At 43.5% G+C, this 19277-nt stretch overlaps 2 protein-coding genes across 3 annotated transcripts; one reads left to right on the top strand and one right to left on the bottom strand.

The window, feature by feature from the left end:
• The first annotated feature begins 7860 nt into the window (after nt 1-7860).
• On the top strand, nt 7861-14132 carry LOC138628261 (deoxyribodipyrimidine photo-lyase). The gene is made up of 9 exons (XM_069711212.1): nt 7861-8227; nt 10149-10791; nt 10941-11252; nt 11343-11515; nt 11630-11714; nt 11812-12044; nt 12183-12377; nt 12515-12740; nt 12894-14132. Exons 1-9 carry the CDS (start codon nt 7985-7987, stop codon nt 13436-13438), a joined length of 2655 nt encoding a protein of 884 aa, XP_069567313.1. The 5' UTR covers nt 7861-7984; the 3' UTR covers nt 13439-14132.
• Nucleotides 14133-14333: 201 nt separating this feature from the next.
• On the bottom strand, nt 14334-18025 carry LOC138628265 (glycine cleavage system H protein, mitochondrial-like). Of its 2 annotated transcripts, none has more exons than XM_069711218.1 (5): nt 17840-18021; nt 17565-17647; nt 17376-17439; nt 16179-16310; nt 14334-14481 (listed from the first exon to the last, which is right to left on the bottom strand). In XM_069711218.1, the coding sequence occupies exons 1-5, from the start codon at nt 17988-17990 to the stop codon at nt 14384-14386; spliced, it is 528 nt and encodes a 175-aa protein (XP_069567319.1). In that variant the 5' UTR covers nt 17991-18021; the 3' UTR covers nt 14334-14383. The 2 variants fall into 2 exon arrangements, with proteins under 2 accessions (XP_069567319.1, XP_069567320.1); XM_069711219.1 differs by lacking the exon at nt 14334-14481 and adding an exon at nt 14562-14790 and having other exon boundaries at nt 17840-18025.
• Nucleotides 18026-19277: the final 1252 nt, after the last annotated feature.

The following is a 19277-nucleotide window of genomic DNA, read 5'->3' as shown; positions in this document are numbered from 1 at the left end:
CCCCCTCTTAATCAAATGAGTACTGTGCAGCTGGTGGGGTTGCGGCAAAAAGGGGTACGAGTGAGTGTGTGCGTGGAGAGTAGGTAGAGGAGGGCGGGGGGGGCTTTGAGGGATGGCGTGAAATTATTGCCTGCTGGTGTATATGTGTCGCTGGGGGTAGTAGGGTAGAGTAGGGGGTTGGGCTGGGGCTGGGGCTGGGGAGGGGGTGTAATGTCATTGCCTGCTGGTGTATCTGTAGTGGGGGCTCATTTAGATTTAGATTGGTTATGTGAGGAGAGAGCTGAAAGGCCAGCTCATGTTTATGCATGAATCCCAAAGCATGCTGCTGTGGTGGAGCCCTGAGTTAAAGAGACAGAACTGAAATACATTCGCACATTTAGACACACCTCTGCTTCTTAGGATAAGGCTGCAGCTGTAGCGATGCTGTGCTATCAGATACATTTTCAATCAGTGTGTGCATGTGTAGGTTTGTGCCTTTTGTCTGCCTGTGCCTCCAGATAAATTACACCTCTGTCCAAATTAATATCAAGCGGCTTCTTTTAATCTTAAAAAAAAAAAAAAAAAGAAGTCAAATTTTAATGTTCCAAACGTGAGCTCTACCACTCTGCCTGAATGTGGGCAGACAATTGCTTTGGAGTCCTCTACAGCTGATGCAGAGCTACACCAGTTCATGGGTGCTTCCCACACGTTACACTCACTCATACCCCGAGAGTAATCAGTAAATGTCTTTGAAGGAGAGTTTGTTCAGCACTTCATCAGGTATAAAGTGGTTTTTATTTGGAAATGTGGTCCCTATCCATCTTTTAAATGACTTTTTAATGGTCGTCACACCATCCTAATCAATCATGTGGCAGAGCTAGCCTGCAAGCGCAAATACATTCTATTTATAATTCCTACATTTGGCTGCAAAAACTGACTCTGCCTTTTTACTGCTGTTAACAAACAGCAAAATCAGTGGAAATGTCTTTCTGATTTTGAGGAGACATTAGAAAGACTTCCTTTAATCTCCAGCATTGTGGTTATAAGGCACATGGTGTAATCCGTCTATACTCTATTAATAGATCTCAAAGGGTGACGAGGATAACTTAGGGAAAATACTGCTGTTTATTGTTATTGTGGGGTGTCTCCTTATTCAGTTCCACACTTTGTGACCCCTCACCATCCCTCCTCCACACTGCCCCCTCTAAATCCCCCCCAAACTCCCCACGCCACTGGCGGCCACAGTACTTTACATCTATAATGAGATACAAATACGCATCAGCAGGACGGTGTCTATGCCACGCGTCACTGTGTGAATATTACTCACACTTATTAGCTGGATTATGTTAATCTTTACACTCTCTGCTCACAGACAACAGACTCCCCATGATATGGGGGTGGTCACGGCAGTAAGCGTGTGCTGCCGTGTGTGTGTGTGTGTGTGTGTGTGGCTGTATGTGTGTTTTAGAGTGATTGCCATGTTGTCAAACTGATCTGCATGTGAAAGGGCGGTCTAATTACATCACTTATGCAAATGAGAAATGCACACAGGCATACACATACATACATGCACACCACGGACAGCTTATTGCTAAGGTCAAAAGGACAGCGTGAGCTACCCTCTTATTGACTAACACAGGGTGCATCACCACCTGTCAGAGATAGACATGTCCTGACACAATACACAGAAGTTAAACTGAATGTTTTGACACACTCCTTCAGATAAATCAGAACAAAAAAAACAAAAAAAAGTCCATTGGTCAAGCTTGACAGTAGACTAAAGCACTTCGAATGTTATTGGAAAATGTCTGACTGCATATCCACTGATTAGTCTTTTTTCAGACTGAAACATTGATAGTAACCCTGTTGGAATGATTGATTGAGTCTGACACATTTTAATTACGACCAAATTAAATGAATCGGCTGGCGGACTATAAAACATTGCTGTTTAATAACGAGCCCCTCCATTTTCCTTTTTTTCCCGTCCTTCATCCAATCCCATTTTGGCTACCCGCACCAAATAACCTCTCTTCATTTAATGATATGCAAATGAATTTTCATGAACCCCATGATCCCATGCGATGATTAAACTGAGATGACATTAGCTGCCATGCTGCTGCCACTGTCAGTGTTTCTGTCTGCCTTCTTTACCTCTCCTTATCTCTATCATCTTCCTTGGTATCCACAACAACAGCCAACTGGTGATATTAAGGGGTTCATTGTCACCATTCCCTTATGAATTTTCTTTGTGAGAGATGACATTCTCCATATCCAGTGTTATTTCAGAGAACTTTTCCCAGTGGCAGCAGAGCTGGAGCATCAGAGTGTGAAATGTTGGTTCTCACACCACATGTGGTTGTAGCACGCTGAAGACATACATGTAACAACAAAATACAATTAATGTAACGCGGTAACATTAAATAGAAGATTTCAGTAACCTTCCACATCTCTTCATTTTCCACTTCCAGTGCTCCCCTCCCACCGTTCCGTTTTAGTCTGTATCCAGCTCCACCTCTGCTGTCGTTTATTGTACTCCATTTGCATAATGAAGCCCAGGCTTAATTAAGATCCCACTGGAGTCTGGAGCCAAGGATGAAGGAAAGAAGGACGATGAGGAGGGGAGGGGGGGGATCCAGCGTTCCTTAGCTTATCCGCACGTGTCCAAATAGGAGGCACAATTTAGGGGGGAGAAAAGCGTTGACGAGCGATTAAATCGCTAATTATGATCGGCTGTTAGAATTAGTGTGTGGCTGTTAATTAGCTGCAGATGAGATGCCCAGACAGTTGCCCGCCCCTGACGACTGCAGCACCCTCCTTGACTGGCAATAGAGAAACACAGCTTGACACCCTGGAAATGATGCCAACACATCCCTCCCTTTAACACAAACAGAAGTCTGAGGGGATATCCCTTTAAGAACATCCCAGGTGTGCAAGTGCAGGGAAGAGGCTCTTCATCATCCTTGTCCACCCACTCCGACTGTTCTTCGTTAAGCACAAAATTCCCCATTTTTTCCCTTCTATATCCTTTATTCAGTGTGCGTATTATTCCTCTTCTTCCGCATACTCTTCCTCTCCACAGTGGAATGGTACAATCCCTTGTCGTAGTTCTTTGTAATGGCCAGTAACTTCCTTTCAGCGCAGCAGTTGGCACTGGGCAGAGTTGGCATCGAGGAAATGTTTTTTGTCGCGTAACCACCACAGTCGCATTTGTGGCTCCAGTTCTAACCTTTTTGCTACTTTTTCTTTCTGCATTTGCTGTGGTTTTGCACAGCTTTCAATGGCACCTGCGAACGCCTCACATTTTCCGTTTGGCATGGTGCCACATCTGTCTCTAGTCTCTCCCTTGAGGGGAAGCCATTGCCGAAAACATTCAAGGCATCCGAAATGTTCTGCTCACCGTATGGAGGTTTCTGTTTACAAATGTGTGTATTATGTTGCCTTGGCAGCATGCCATCTTTCTCCCTGTGCCCTCGCCGGCACTGAAAAGATGCCATCACAGAATCGCTGGCAACGGTTGCCCGGGCACCTCTTCTTGGCTTTGTCCAAGCAAACAAACGATGATTAGTAGCAAATCCTCAGAGGTGAGTCCCCTTGTCTTTGAGTATGACAGTTCTTCGCCATCCGCTTTAATCGCGTCGTGTGTGCCACGAGTGCAAGCTGGCACGCTGCCCGTTGGCTGGCACGCTGCGGCTGGCATCGAGAGAAGAAACGTCCGAAAATGGGTGCAACGCAAGATGTTTCGACGCCATTTCTCTTCATACGACCGACGCTCGTCATGTACGGTTTTTGAGTATCATCCATTCTCGTCTTCTCTATGCTTTCTTCATCCATCTACATCCGAGTCATCTTCTGTCGGCTGGTATCTTACTTACTTCTACGATCCACCATCCTCTGATATTTTTCACGTGTTCCTTTTCTCTGCCCAGCCCCCTGTTTGTTACAGCCCATTATGCCTGTGCCAAGGTGGCACCATGGTAGCAGTATGGAGTTCTGTTCCTCTTCCTCTTTTATTCTTATTCTCCTCACCCCTTCGCCCATGCCCATGCCCGCCCCCGCTCAAGTCCTGACTGGATGGCACTGTGCCAACCTGCCACCGCCATCGCTCTCATTTGTAGCTCATCCCTCCGTTGCCCTTCCCCCTGTCTCTACATTTCCATCCCTCTCTCTTCCCCTTATTTCATTCATTCACTTTCTGAATCAAACCTCCTCAGTTTGTATGTAATGCTGCATTTGTCTATTACTTCGTTGAGACATGGGCAACTTTTCGTTTCTTAAAGGCGCGCCGCAAATCGCTGGTCTTTGTTGTCGTTTGGAAGACTCTTTTGGCACCTGAAGGAATGCTCTCAGTGACTGCCCTGTAGGTAATTAAAGCAGTAGTTACTTATCCCACTGAGACAGGAGAGGAAGGACGAAGAGAGCTATGAGTTTAGAGAAAGCTGTGTTGTTTTAATTAACTTTTACCAACCCCCATCATGTGTGCTTCATTTCACATGTCTCAGAGCCTTGAGCAGCTTGTGCTTCTTCACACATTCAAACTACAACAATATGATTGATTCGATTATAAGTAAAATTGATTGTGCACCGCTGACCTCACCGACTTTACCGAGATGACCCTTGCTCCTTTGTTTTTCTTTTTTTTTCTCCTCCTTTTTAAATTCTCCTGCGTCAAACAAAAGCTGCCAGTGGTGGTGGAGCTATTAAGCAAATACTCTCATTAGAACACAAAACATAATGAATATGTAAATGATGTGTGTAATTTATGCATGGTCTGAGAGATGTGTTCTCTATTCAGCCCTCCATTGTATTCACTTTATTTATATCCCCTTTTCCTTAAAACTTCACACTCTTATACCAATTTCCCTCTTTTCCGAGACCACATCCTGTGAATGAATCCATGGGGAACTTCTTGGGATCTAACAATTGTTTCTTTTATTTTGTGTGCTTTTTTTTTTTTTTCTTTCTTTTTAACACATTTCTCCTTGCCTTTAACCATGGGTTTGTAGTTTCTAATAGTCTCTCAGAGTCTGTCTTTTTCTCTGTTTGCTTCTTTCGCCTCAGCCTGTCCTCTCCAAAAACAAACCCTACAGTGACGCATTAAACCAACAACTGAATGTTTGAACAAGCGCTTTCTTCCAGGAATATGAATACTGAATAATCAAACTGCTAAATCACATCCATACTTGACTGTGTTGTATTCTGCATTTTCCCTTTGTCCCTCTGAGATTGTATTGATCTTAATGTGTGGTCCAAACTGTGTGGTAAATTGAAGCTTGTCCTGATAGACAGAGAGTAGCCTTGCTCCTGTCTAGGATAAACACCTATAATACTCTGGCTCCCTTGGCAATCACCATAGCAACAAACCATGGTACCCACGTGAGTTGCATAATAAGATGTTCCCCAAGACCACGGACCATAAAGCGGCGACAAACTAGACACCCGCAGCAATAAATGTGAATCAGAAAATAACCATTAGAATGTCAGACACCTCTGACTCATTCTAAACCAATCTCTCTATTTATCAATAGGCATGCATCACGAAACACACACTCTCAGATGCACATGCACCTTTTCTGCCTCTCCAGACCTTAACAGGTGCTGATGAGCCGCAGTCAATGATTGTAATGAGCTATCGATCACCGTGGGAAAACAGAGGGACAGAGAGGGGTGAGGGAGGAAGAGGGAACCAGAGGACGCACACACAAACAGAAGGACTGCTAGAAAAAAATACTTCAGATGAACTAGATGGAGACGAGCTACTGAAGACGGAGTATCAATACTTGCTTTAATCAAGTCCTGATCTCCTATTGTCCTGTTTAAAATAGAATGTATGGGGTTGTGCTCTCTACCGGCACAGGTTGAAGGGAACTGGTCAACTCAGAGCACCTTCAGGACCGGTTGATTCGCTAAGGATGACCGTGCAGACATGCTTGTCCAGATGCCATTGAATGGCACTGACGCAGTATCTCTATTTTCCTCTCTTTTTTGTGCTGTGTGCATGGAGTGGAGGCAGACAGCTTCAGGGAAGGGGGAGGTGCGTTTTGTATGTGTGTGTGTGTGTGTCGTGTGTGTTGGCTGGCGTTTCAGATAATGAAATGCAGCAGGGAACAAAGAGCTGGGGGCCCCTATTCTCTGTGCTGCAGCTTCATTTTCACTCCCGTCAGTCTATGATTCTTCCATACCCTCTTTCTTGTGTACATCTATGTGTGTGTGTGTGTTATGTTTGTATGAGCCGGTCGTTGTGTGCACGAGTATCCCCCTCCTCCTCCTGTTAGCATTCTGCATGGCAGATCCCCCTAATGTAATAACTGTGTCTGCATGTCTAATTTACAGCAGGAGAGAGTAAATAGCCTGTGGTTAATTACAGTACGTGTGTGGATGTGTGTGTGTGTGTGTGTGTGCGCGCGCGCGCGGCGTGTGCGCGTGTCTACATGCGCGTGGGTGTGTCAGAATGATTTATGAGTTGCAAATAGCTACACCAATGGCCCGTTTCTCCTCACTTAGTTTTTAATCTGTCTTTCCATTAATTTTCCTGGAGACGTTATTATGGTTTTATAACAGTGTGCACGAGGATGCACATGTGAGTGCACGTATGTGTTAATGAGATAGAGGTGTGGACATTTTGTGAGCATCTCGGCTACGTGGCACCTGGGCGTCGCTTTGCTTTTCCACCTTTCGACTACTTCTCCCTTTCCCTTCCTTCCTCTCCCCTTTTCCTTTCCTCTGGTGCTTCATTCACTGTCTTCATTGAGACCCACACTGAACACAGATCTTTATTGACAGTACACGGTACAACATGGAAACAGCAGGTCAATCCGTTTAGCCCAAGGGCCGATACACCAATTCACCAATTTGTCAGTGTTAGTTTGAGAGAGAAAAGCAGCTAATCTCTCCTCTCTGCTCTCTATTGATCACACACTTAGACTCCACTTCTCTGTCTAAACACTATTGATTCTCTCTCTCTCTCTCAATCTCTTTCTCTCTCTCTCCCTCTCTTCACATTCCACAGCTCTCAACACATCTTCCCTTCATACACTCTGCATACCTTTGACATAATAGTCTGAACAACTGAAACTGTATGTCCTTGTATTTGAAGCCTTGAGTCACATTTTTGATGAATATATGAGAAATACTTGACAAACACTTCTCTTGACAGCACGTGCAAAATACAACTTCTGAGTAGTTCCTGTGGTACAGGATTACAAGTGGAGCTTATCAACTACACAAAGCATTTTGTAGTTTGGTCCACAAGTGTCACAAATCATTGTCCCCTGCTGCGTGCATTCAAAAGCTTATTCATCATCTCATTAAAAAAATCAATTACTTAGCAACCCTTCAACAGCGTGAATACAGACCATGATTAAAAATTCACTGCTGGATACATTGTCTCCTGGCTTTGTTTTTCATTTTCACATCACAGAATACACTTGAAAAGGACAACATTCCTGTCAAGATGAAGGCTACGTAAAAAAATTGTAGAATGATTATCTTAAGGCAGATGTCCCCCCCAGCATTTTAACATCACTTCCAATTGAACCAGGGATCTATGTTTGATTGGATTTAGCTTGTGGGGACCCCCGATCATGAAACATTTTAGTTGACAGATACGACTCGCTGTCGACAGGAAGATGAAACTTAAATCTATGACAAAAACAAACATTCCTATAGCTTGTATTGAGTCTATATCGCTCTTCGATAATATCAAATTAATGAAATATAAACAAGGAGTCCCATGTGTTACTCATAGGCTGTGAAAAAAAAAACCGGCCAGGTGCCCGTGGGTTTCACTGGCCTCCATACACAGCTCCTATTTATTAGATTTGTGCACCCCCTACTGGTGATATTTACCCATTACATGTCTTTAGTTTTTGCAGGTTACAAAACACTAACACATGGCTTGTGTAACTGGAAATCAGCTGTCGTTTAGTAACCAGTAGTTTGGGTATGTTCGCAATGTGGAGCAGTTTGTGAGCCGAATGCCTGAACTTCAAGCTTAAACATAGAAAAAATGATCGTCACCTCTCACATGAAGATGCCTCCTCCGGCGGAGGGAGCCCAGCTGGTGAGGAAGATGTTAAGGGAAGTGCTGGTGGGTCGAGAGGATCCAGAGTGGTTCTTTGCCATGTGTGTGTCCGTCCTGGGGCACCAAGAGACCCGCTCGCAGTTCCCGTCCCTCATCCGGCCTCTGTCCACGGCCAACAGCAGCCTGCACTCCACCCTCACCTCCATCTATCAGGGATATTTCATCAAGGTCAGTGACCGTTTCAATGTAACTATGGCATTGCAGGTTTTTAAATCAACACTTGCAAAGTGGTTAGAAATTCTAAAATAAACGCAAAACGGACACGAATATGTTTCATTGAATAGATTTTGTTCATCAGAAACCAACGGGAGTGTTTAAAAATCAATTGAGAACAAATCAGAAGAAAAGAGCGTTTTTTGTTTGTTTTTTAATAGTTATTTTTTGTGTCTTTTGTGTTTGTTGACAATTATTAGAGGCAGAATTTAAATTGAGTTTACTTGTTGTGGCTAAAGTGTTCGCAAACAACTCACCGTAAGATAGCCTGGGATAGAGCAAATATATGGCACTTTTTGTTGTTGTTGTTGTTGTTCTACATACTCCTGAGGAAAAGAAATTGACTTTTGGCATGTTAAATTTGTAAATATATAAAAATGATATAATTAGATTTTGTACTAAACTTAACGCAACACAGTCTTGCTTGGAGCCAAAATGGCACAGGCTCAATTTACGTATAGTTAGCTCACAGCTAATCACACCTGCACACTCAACTTACTCTGGTCGATGAAACCTCTGCTCAGATTCATGCCGAGTAGGGCTGCAAGTCACAGATATCTCCAAGATTGATTATTACCTCGGTGAATAAATTAGCCCCTTAGTCTTAAAACTGTCAGAAACTGCCGGCCAGTGTATACCAAAGCTCATTGTAGGGAAAACACAGGTGTATTAATGACGCATTCCACTTAGAGGAGGAGCAGATTTTGTGCCTGCTGGTTTACCGTCATCACTTACTGGAACGCTAAATGGAACTGGACCATCTTTAATTCAACTGCTTTCTCTACTGTGACATGTCAAAATGTCTGCAGTGGAAAAAAAAAAAAAGATCTAAGGAACCCTTAAATATTCACACGTAAAGCTGGAATCAGGAATTTGATCGTTAATCAATGATCAAAATAGTGATTCATTTTCTGTCGATGAACCGATTGATGAATTGACCAATCATTGCAGCTCTTGTGTAGAGCTCTGCTGAGAATTAATTGACGTAATTAACAAAGTATTCATAAACCAAACAGGAATATTAGTATAAGTATCATTAGCGCAAACATAGTAGTAATAAAGATGTTTAAATTGTAAGTTGTTCTACTCGAACCAGTGGAGCAAACTAGGAGGATAGTCAGAAATAGGTACACTTATTGAACACTTGTACACCTGCTTTTTCATCAACCAATAATGTTGCAGCAGAAGAGCTCATAAAAACATGCAGATACAGGTCAGGAGCTTCTGTTACAGTTCACGTTAGAATTGCATATTTGTTGACTGGCTGGTTTGAGAATTTCTGAAACTCCTAATGGAACTCCTGCTATTCTCAGCACAACAGGATGGTGCAAAAATGTATTCAGTAAAGGACACTTGTACAACAAGTCGCCTATCTGCGTATTGTTATTGACTATGTGCATTACTTTATGGTCATAAGTTACCATCATTTTAATGGCTACATCCAGCAGGACATGGCTATAGGACTGACAACGCAGAGTTTCCAACATCTTTTGAAATCCATACCACAAGGAATTGAAGCTGTTTTGAGAACAAAGGGAGGCCTGCCTCAGTATCGATACAGTTTTCCTAATAAAGTTTAAATCAAGCCCTGTCTGTACACAGATGTTAAAATAAGTAAAAAAAAACAAACACACTTGTGGTTCTTTACAAAGTGCATGCTCGACCTTAAGCTCAATAAAATGACTGTGTAAACAAAACAAAAATTAGCTATCTTATCATTAATACCAGCCTTCATTGTCCGTAATGCAAAGCAATCTTGGTGTTGAGCAGTTTGGGTTGCAGTGTATACTGGAACTGGCATGTTAAACTACAGCAACTTAAGAAAAAGAAGTAATTTCAACAGTGATACTAATGGCTTGTCCTCATTTAATTGTAGACTGAAGATGATGAACTGGAACTGGGTTTGGCTCTCTCACTACTGGAAATGAAAGATCACCAGCTGTCAACTTCCAGCCAAGAGTCCCAACTCCCGCAGCCTGAAGGCAGACCCGATCCGAGCAGCGCTGTTCAGCCGAACTCCGTATCCGAGTCCCAGGGAAGCAACGACACCCAGCAAGCAGGTGTAAATGGCAGGAGAAAAAAGACCCACTCAGGACAAACTGGACCCTGGAGCAAGGAGTGCGCACCACGGACGAATCTTGACAAATATAACAAGCAGACACCTGGGAACGATCAGGCTGTCAGTGTCCCAGAACAGGGTGCCTCAATTTCCAAGCAAGATACAGTAAGAGACGGTGGTCAAATGATTGGGGAGAGAGATGTGAATCAATCAGAGAAACCAAAACGCTGTAGGAATAGGCGTCAGCGGCGTAAAAGCGCTGGTCAGCAGCCGGTAGGCTTGCCCTGTTCTCCGTCAGCACCACCACCAGTAGTGCTGTGGTTCAGGAGGGATTTGCGACTGCGTGACAACCCTGCTCTCACGGGATCACTGCAGGTGGGCGCACCTGTCATCCCGGTCTTCATCTGGAGCCCTGAGGAAGAGGAGGGACCAGGGATTACAGTGGCGATGGGGGGAGCTTGTAAGTTGCTCGAAGAAGCGGTGATTACAGCAAACTTTGTCAAAGCAGTGTGACGGCTTTGCTTTGCCAAAAGACCTCTCGCACAACCGAAGACGGTCAATTTGCAAGTCTCCCCGCTGCTGTGTGATAATGTCCTCCTTTTTCAACAGGTAAATACTGGCTTCATCAGGCGTTGTCTTGTTTTCGCTCATCTCTGGAGCGCACTGGCAGCCATCTTGTCTTTCTCAAGGCAACTGGAGAGGGGAATGAGGTTGGGTCTTCTCTGAATGCACTTAAGGAGTTGGTAAAGGAGACCGGGGCAAGAACAGTACTGGCTAACGCCTTGTATGAGCCCTGGCTGAAGGAAAGGGACGATGTGGTGGTTTCAGCTCTGCAGAAAGAAGGTGTTGAATGCAGGATGTTCCACTCTTACTGCCTCAGAGACCCTTATTCTGTCAGCACAGAGGGTGTGGGACTCAGAGGTTAGTTAAAGGTCAAAATAATGTTTGAGTAATCTAAATCGCAATAGGGCCATTTTGATCAACTGTAATTGATTTTCTTCTGTGATGTAGGGATAGGTTCAGTGTCTCACTTCATGAGCTGTTGTAAACAGAACCCAGGGCCTCCACTAGGTGTTCCCCTGGACCCTCCGGTATCTCTCCCTACACCCACTCAATGGCCGCGGGGTGTCCCTTTGGACTCGCTAGGCCTCGCTCGGATGCCCCGCAGAAAGGATGGCACAACGGTGAGTGACCACAGCAGAGCAGTTCTCAAAAGCTTTTAGCGAGAAAGACTGAATACAATTACAATTCCGTCACGCAGTCCTCAGTATTTTTCTTGTGTTCGTTCTGGCATTCAGATTGACTGGGCAGCCAACATACGGAAGTCCTGGGATTTTAGTGAAGAGGGAGCACTCGCCCGCCTCGAGGCCTTTCTCCGTGATGGTGAGACGCCTTGCATGCACTTTGTAAACGGCGCTTGGAGGAAAGCTTATAAGTGCGGCACTGAACACCACCGCATGATTATTTCCACATTTCCCAGGTGTGTACAGGTATGAAAAGGAGTCGGGCAGGGCAGATGCTCCGAACACCAGCTGCCTGTCTCCCTACCTTCACTTTGGTCAGCTCAGCCCATGCTGGCTATCGTGGGATGCTAAAGGAGCTCGCTGTCGACCCCCCAAGTTCCAACGCAAACTGGCCTGGAGAGATTTAGCTTACTGGGAGCTGACGCTGTTTCCTGACCTCCCCTGGGAATCCCTCAGACCTCCATACAAGGTTGAAATTGGCTCAAATTGAAACTTTAGATTTGTCAGTTAGCCACCACACTTTATCCATTTGTAATTAAAAGCCCATAACACACTGTGAAGAATTCTGTTCGTGAACGGAGTATTATTCTTCCACTGGTATTTGCAGGCTCTGCGGTGGAGCGCTGATCGTGGCCACCTGAAGGCGTGGCAGCGAGGTCAGACAGGCTACCCTCTGGTTGATGCAGCCATGAGGCAGCTGTGGCTGACAGGCTGGATGAACAACTACATGAGACATGTTGTGGCCTCTTTTCTCATTGCGTATCTCTACCTGCCTTGGCAAGAGGGCTACCGCTGGTTCCAGGTGAGGTGCATACAGGCACACATGCGCTCACATAGACCATGTTGACGCCTGGCATTGTCATGCGATTTGGTTTATCCAATCATGAGTGGACAGCTGATCTCCCAGACCACCTCTGAATGTGGTTTACGTGTGTTTAGGACACCCTGGTGGATGCAGATGTTGCCATAGATGCCATGATGTGGCAGAATGGGGGCATGTGTGGCCTGGATCACTGGAGCTTCGTCATGCACCCCATTGATGCAGCGTTGACCTGTGACCCCTACGGCAGCTACATCAGGAAGTGGTGTCCTGAACTTGCAGATCTGCCCGACGAGCTAATTCACAAACCCTGGAAATGCCCTGCGTCCGTGCTGCGGCGTGCAGGTGAGGAATTCATAATGCTGTAGGTTCCGCTGCTCCTTTTGAAATCATAATAGCAAGAACCGTTACGAGAGTTTTTGAATTAATACCGTGTGCGGTATAGAGTTACGCACCTTAACATCGAAATCTTGTGCCCCCGCCGTCTTCATCGTTCAGGCGTCGTGTTTGGCCAGACGTATCCCCAGCGAATAATCACAGACCTAGAGGAGCGGAGGAATCGCTCTCTCCAAGATGTAGCTTCGGTGCGTAAAGAGTTCGGAGAGTATGTGGACAAGCGCTCAGGCTGCGACTTGGTGCCTCTGCCGCCCCGCCTGGTCTCCGAGGCTCTGGGCCCATCGCACAGGGACGGGGCTGTGGTGGCAGAGGGGAAGCAGTTCCTGTTGCCCGTTATCACCCGCATGGAATTCAAACACCAGTTCGAAGATCCGGACGCAGACGCGGCATCAAACCCCTACAGCGCTGTGCTAAAAGGTTACGTGAGCCGCAAGAGGGACGAGACCATTGCCTTCCTTAACGAGAGAGACTTCACCGCCAGCGTGATGCACGAGGGAGTCCGGAGAAAGGAGAGGCTGGAGAGCGATTATCGCAGAATGGAAGGGCTCCCTGCGCCTCCGACACCTCGAGGCAGGGCCAGGCGAACCCCAACAGCCAAGGACGGGTTCTCTACGGTACCCGGTGGGGCGGTCAGTTCACTGAAATGACCCGAAGATCGATACTGAAAGTTTACAAGTTCTACGTTACCAGACAGACGCCGGCTGCAAAATGCAAACGTAGAAAAGGTTACAGAAGAAGAGGTTGTTGGTTTTTTTTTAAGTGTAAAGATGAGGCAAGGACATCTAAGATACAGTGGGTCCAAAAATGTGGATTATGAGAATATTTGTAAAAAAAAATATTAAAAAAAAAAAGTTTACAAGAGGGTAAACGCTCCTAATGTTTTCTATAGTGTGCATTCAGCATAATCTCAGGTATTGGGCAATTGTTCCAGTCTTGTGTTCTGGATTTTGGTTCTGGGGCAAATTTTTTGGTATTTGTGTAACGTGTTCGAACTTGAAGCTGGATATGCAACATGGAGTCCAACATATTGCCTATGTGAGACCTCGTGCAGTCACATTGAAATGATATTACACGAGCTGTAAAAATGATTGTCCACATTTTATATAAAGTCCAAACACCGGCGAATAGAAAACAAAGAAAACAAAATGTGTAAGGAAATGTTTATTTTCTATTTTACAGGTCCCATGTCCACAGTTTAGCTATCATACATGCAGTGCAGACCGACATAATTAATACCATAAAGATCAAAGTTCTTTTTAAGTCTAACAGTGTCCTAGAACAGGGTTTCAGTCTCAGTCTCTTGTGTTTGGGGGGGTTTGAGGCTGCATTGACTCCACTTCAAAAGTGGAGTCAATGCAGCCTGGCAGGTCCCCCTTAAGTCAGTCAATCTGTAACAGTAGATAAAGGATTTCTAAAGTTCACAGCTCTACAACACTGGCAGGTCAGCAGGCTGGAGCTCCAGAGCTCCACTGGTAGATGCTAAACATTGCGTTGTAATCGACAGGCACATCTATTGCGTCTCCCTGCCAGTGGTGTTTTAAAAAAAAAAAAAAGGGGAAAGGGAGCATAGCACTTATTATGGGGGTGTTAGGTTAGTCCTCGATGGAGCGGATGTATCTCTCATATGTTGCTTCATCCATGAGAGGGTCAAGCTCAGCAGGGTTGGCAATTGTCATCTTCATCAGCCAGCCTATAGTGAATAGGTTAAGATCAGGTTGAGCTGTGGGTCAAGGGTCACAAGCACACACAGTACTGTGGATAGTTTAAAAAAAAATTTTTTTATTAGATGTTTAGCCTCTCATTCATTACGCAATACCATCAGGGAGCCGCCTGATCAGTCCCATTGTTCTGCAGCATAACACTGATCGCAATATTACAGCCAGACTGAAAGAAGCATCTTCAGCACAAAGAAGAACGAGGAGTCCTGCAACCGATATCTGGCCCCCAACGGAGCCCCGATCTCAACACCATAGAGTCACCCTGGTGCTTGTGGCAGTTGCTGTTTTAAGGGTAGAGTGGTCACACCAATATTTGGTTGTGTTTTTCTATTTTCTGCACTTTGTGCAAAGACAATTGGCAAATACAAATATTTAAGCTATTACATTTAAAGCATTCTCAGTTTACTTTTAGTGCCTACAGCCTTTGCGCAGTACGGCAACATTAATATCACTGCCACCATTTTCTAATGTACACTTTTATGGGAATTTGTTTTCATGTACCCGCTACAGTGAGAAAATCAACTTGATAAGATGTTGAAGCTGCTTGAGTTATATAATCCATCACAGAGAACAACAAACTCATTTTTATTGTATTCAAAGTTATATTACTTAAAACTGAATAAGCTGTTGTTGAATATTCACTTTAACGTTTAGCAGGTCATTACCGCGTGAACAAAAGAAGACTATTATTGGGTCTAAAGATGCTCCTCATTTGCAGGATCCAGAGTGTGTTAATAAAGCTACATTTTCACAAACAAAATACGGAAATCATGGTGTAAAATAAAACTCAATTATACAACAGCTTCAGCTTTATGTCCTTTTATGTCGCGTGACTGCCATCTACTGTCCAAAAATTAAACCTCACAGCCCTTCGTCTGGAATTCTTGGTACTTTTCAACCAATAACAAATTACTGTTTTTTTTGAACAAGTACCAGCAAAGATATAATTTGTAAAGCATAACGATTTTGTTGTTGTTGATGTTTCACATAAAATATTTTTTTTAAATCACCACCGTCACCAGAAGGCCATTCTTGGTCAGCATTGTCGGAATCTAATTTAAGAAGAAAAACAATAGGAGCTAATTATGTATTTATAGGGAGGTTTTAAAATTGTAATTGCGAGTGCTAACCAAACATAAAGAAACCAGTATACAGCCGTCATTGTTCTTTCAAGCTCATACTCATTAAACAAAACAACACCAGGCATGTGAAAATTGTGTCATGACTTCCCAAACGCTCCATTTTTACTGTTATTGTCCACGTGGATCCACAGAACTCAAAATGTTAGAACATCTTCACTTTAGAGGATGTTTAAAAGAAATAATAATTGATTTTAGTGACCTAAAACATTGTTTACATATGGATAAAAGGCCAAAATGTGGAGAAAAAAAATATTTATTTTGCAAAATATCTGTAATGGTGTAGATGTAGCATTCTTTTGCAAAAATATACACCTATCAAAAGATAATAGTTGTAGTTTTAAGAAGAAACAAACGAGAGAGTAGTGTCAACGTGCCAACTGCACAATGACCTTCCTTTCATTCCAGTTTTTCTTTTTTTACCTTGACCTAAACCACAGTATGATCCACTACTTTCACTTTCAAATGACTTGTCCACATAACAGGATGAGATACAGGGACTGGACTACGTATATTCTGAGTGCGCTTACCATCTTTGTAGCAGGATTTGTTGACCAGACCGGGGTTGTCTGCCAGTAGCGTATTGACCTCTACGACTTCTCCAGTCAAGGGGGAATAAAGCTCACTGGCTGCCTTCACACTTTCCAGAGCTCCGAACTCATCTGTGACAGCAAACGTCAGAAACGGTCAGCTTCACGTCAAAGTTGGACACGGACATGTCACACACACACAGCACAAGTAAATAGTGCAAAATTAGGTTGACTCAATTGACATGGATGGATTTTGTTCGAAAACAAAAATCCAAGCTTTGGTAGGCCTGTCGTGTTAAAATGAAATACATCTCCAACAAAGTTCAAAACAGCACAGAAATACTGAGAATTTTTTTTTTTAAAACTCGTTTTCTCAATCTGACAAACTGACTACAACTTATTCTCTACATCACTTTTGACGCGCTCAGGCTGAACCAAAACGAGCTTTGATTTTAAACTGGCAGAAGAAAAATATAACACGGGGAGTTTTTCCGACAGTAGCTTCTCATCCATAAACGAATAACTGGTGATGATGACTAAATCAAATAACCACTCAATCATATGTGGATCAAAGAAGTAGAGGCGTCATTGTTGATTTTTACTCGGTATTTATTCAAGAACAACTTTGAGGCACTTGTACTTTACTTGATTATATCCATTTGATGCAACTTTATACTTCCGACTTTAAAATGAATATTTGACACTGGATGAAATAAAAAACTTTTTCAAATCTAACACATTGTTAAAGATGAAACTAGTGGTTTCCAACTTTTTTGTTTTCTGAAAGATCAGTATGTAGTTGGGGGTCACACGTCAGATGTCTTGAGTTGTTAACAGCTCCACCAAATCGTGACTTTTCCTTCTAAACTTCTCGCGGTTTCCTTTCAATAAATGTTCAAATCATCTAATATCTCACCCAAAAATAAAATATTAAAAAAAAAAGTGCACAAATACATGCTATAATATATATGTATATATGTATGTATGTACGTATGTATATATGCATGTATATATCAGGGACCAAAGCAGTGTATAACAGACAACAAAACCACGGGGAAACAAATTTAAACTTAAACAAATGATCAAATATCACAAAATGTATGTAAAATTTGTATCACCAACTTCAGACCGTTAACAGGTAGAATTTATTTCCACATCCCTTCATGACATTGGTGCGTCCTTCACTGAGCTCCATACCTTGCTGAGCCAGCTGTGTTCCCACTTCTGGAAGTCCACAGTAAACTACATCTCCCAGGGCTTCCTGCAAAGTGGTCAAAAAGTCGTGAAAACATTTTTTTTTTTTTTTTTTTGAATTTTTAGTGCGCGCTCTCGCGTCGAGTACGCGCACCACAACGAGTACGCGCACGCGACGGCCAGGTAACTCACTTGTGCAAAGTTGCTGATGCCGACGGTCCCAACTCCGCCGTCATCTACTCGAATCCATTCGTGCTTGTCTGTGAATTTAAGCGCTGCAAGAGAAAGACAGAACGGATTAAAAAATAAATAAATAAATAAAAACAGAAACAGACAAATAGGCAAGAGGCGTCGTTAGCTACCACGTCCTTAAGCTAACGTCACCTTCGACGTGCCAAAAAAAAAAAAAAAAAAAAAACATGTTCAGTTTAACGTGCTGCTCTAAAACGCGTTCACGGCGGCCGCACCTGCTGATAGTCGGCTGGAGGAGGCTAGCGTCCTGCCCAAATAATGCTTCGAAGCAAAGGGCAGCGGAGACAGCGGTGCGGAGCGAGCGAGTAAAGGCAAAACAGTAGAAAAGTGGGAAGAGAGGGAGCGGAGCAGCCCACAGGCAGCCATCTTTGTCGCTTACTGATGAGAGAGCGGGGCGAATTCTTCTTCGTTGATATTAAGAGGCGTCGGTTGCGCTTTACTGCCCTCCACTGGTCACAAAGACACACACACACACCCCAAAAAAACAACAACAACAACAAAACAAAAAAAAGAAAAGAAAATGAATGACACTAGAATCGTGAAAAATATCATAGATAGATAGACATAAGCCTCTACATTGGCTATATTTAGGCCTATATAATGTTTATTAGTTTTAGCGAATTACCAGAAAAGGCATTAATGTTAGTTAATCAAATGCAGATATTTAACTTAAAAAAAAAAAAAAACAAAACGTCCAATAAATAACCACATCAGCGAGCAGCCGTCACTTCTAACATCCTCCATGCTTTGTTTGTTTACAATCTGTGGGCGGCAGACTGTGGGCAGGACAACGAGAAGGCTGCTGCTGTATCCGGACCTTATTGGAGAGGAGACCGACTACGTGTAAATACGTCGAGAATTTTGCTATGAACCGTGGGGTAATTTCCCTCAGGAAAAGTCTTCACAAAAGTCGGAGGGTGTTTAAAAGGCTCAAAATGTCCGCCAGAGGGCCCTCACAGACTCGATGATCTGACCGAGTGGGACAACCCTAAATCCTCGCGGACTTACCGGGAACGCGCCTCATAGAGTCTGTGAGTCTGTGAGGGAGGACGTTGGAAGTGGGCCACGGGGCCCACATGCATCGTGAGACATTGGTCACATGCGGGCCCCAACCCACGGGGCGCTACAGAGCAGCTCGCACAATGCCCACACTTTTAGGCCTGGTGTGGGCTGCCACGTCGGTGAGGGCCAGAATTTGTAATGCCAGTTTTGAATTGATACTTCTGTATTTTGAAATGGTATCTTCTTTTTGTTTGTTGTTTCATTGTGCCCGAGATCATTTTTTGATTTTTTTTTCTGTTTTATCATTCAAAACTATATATAGTTCATTATTATTATTATTATTATTATTATTATCATCAGTGAAACTAAATAGGCCAAATTTCCTATTCAAATTGAACATCATTTTATTGACGTGCTATGCTGCTGGTACTCTATTTTGATTCTCTTTAATTCTGCTATTTTAAACTTCACCTACCATTAAGCTCAAATCACTGCCAAGAATGCCAATGAAAATGATTAAATGTACCACAGTAAAACAAAATATAAAGTAGGAAACGTGAAATAGGTCTATGAGTCATTACTTTCCAGAGCTGTAAATCTGTCACTAAAACCCTAATGTAACCTAACCAAGACCCCATTGCTGTTCCAGCT

Source organism: Brachyistius frenatus, unplaced genomic scaffold (genome assembly GCF_029030835.1).
Source record: "Brachyistius frenatus isolate BFR_SWC_R1_liver_20210118 unplaced genomic scaffold, ASM2903083v1 Contig_97, whole genome shotgun sequence".
Classification (NCBI taxonomy): domain Eukaryota; kingdom Metazoa; phylum Chordata; class Actinopteri; family Embiotocidae; genus Brachyistius; species Brachyistius frenatus.
Note: the sequence above shows the minus strand (reverse complement) of the source record. Positions and strands in the feature narration are given on the sequence as shown.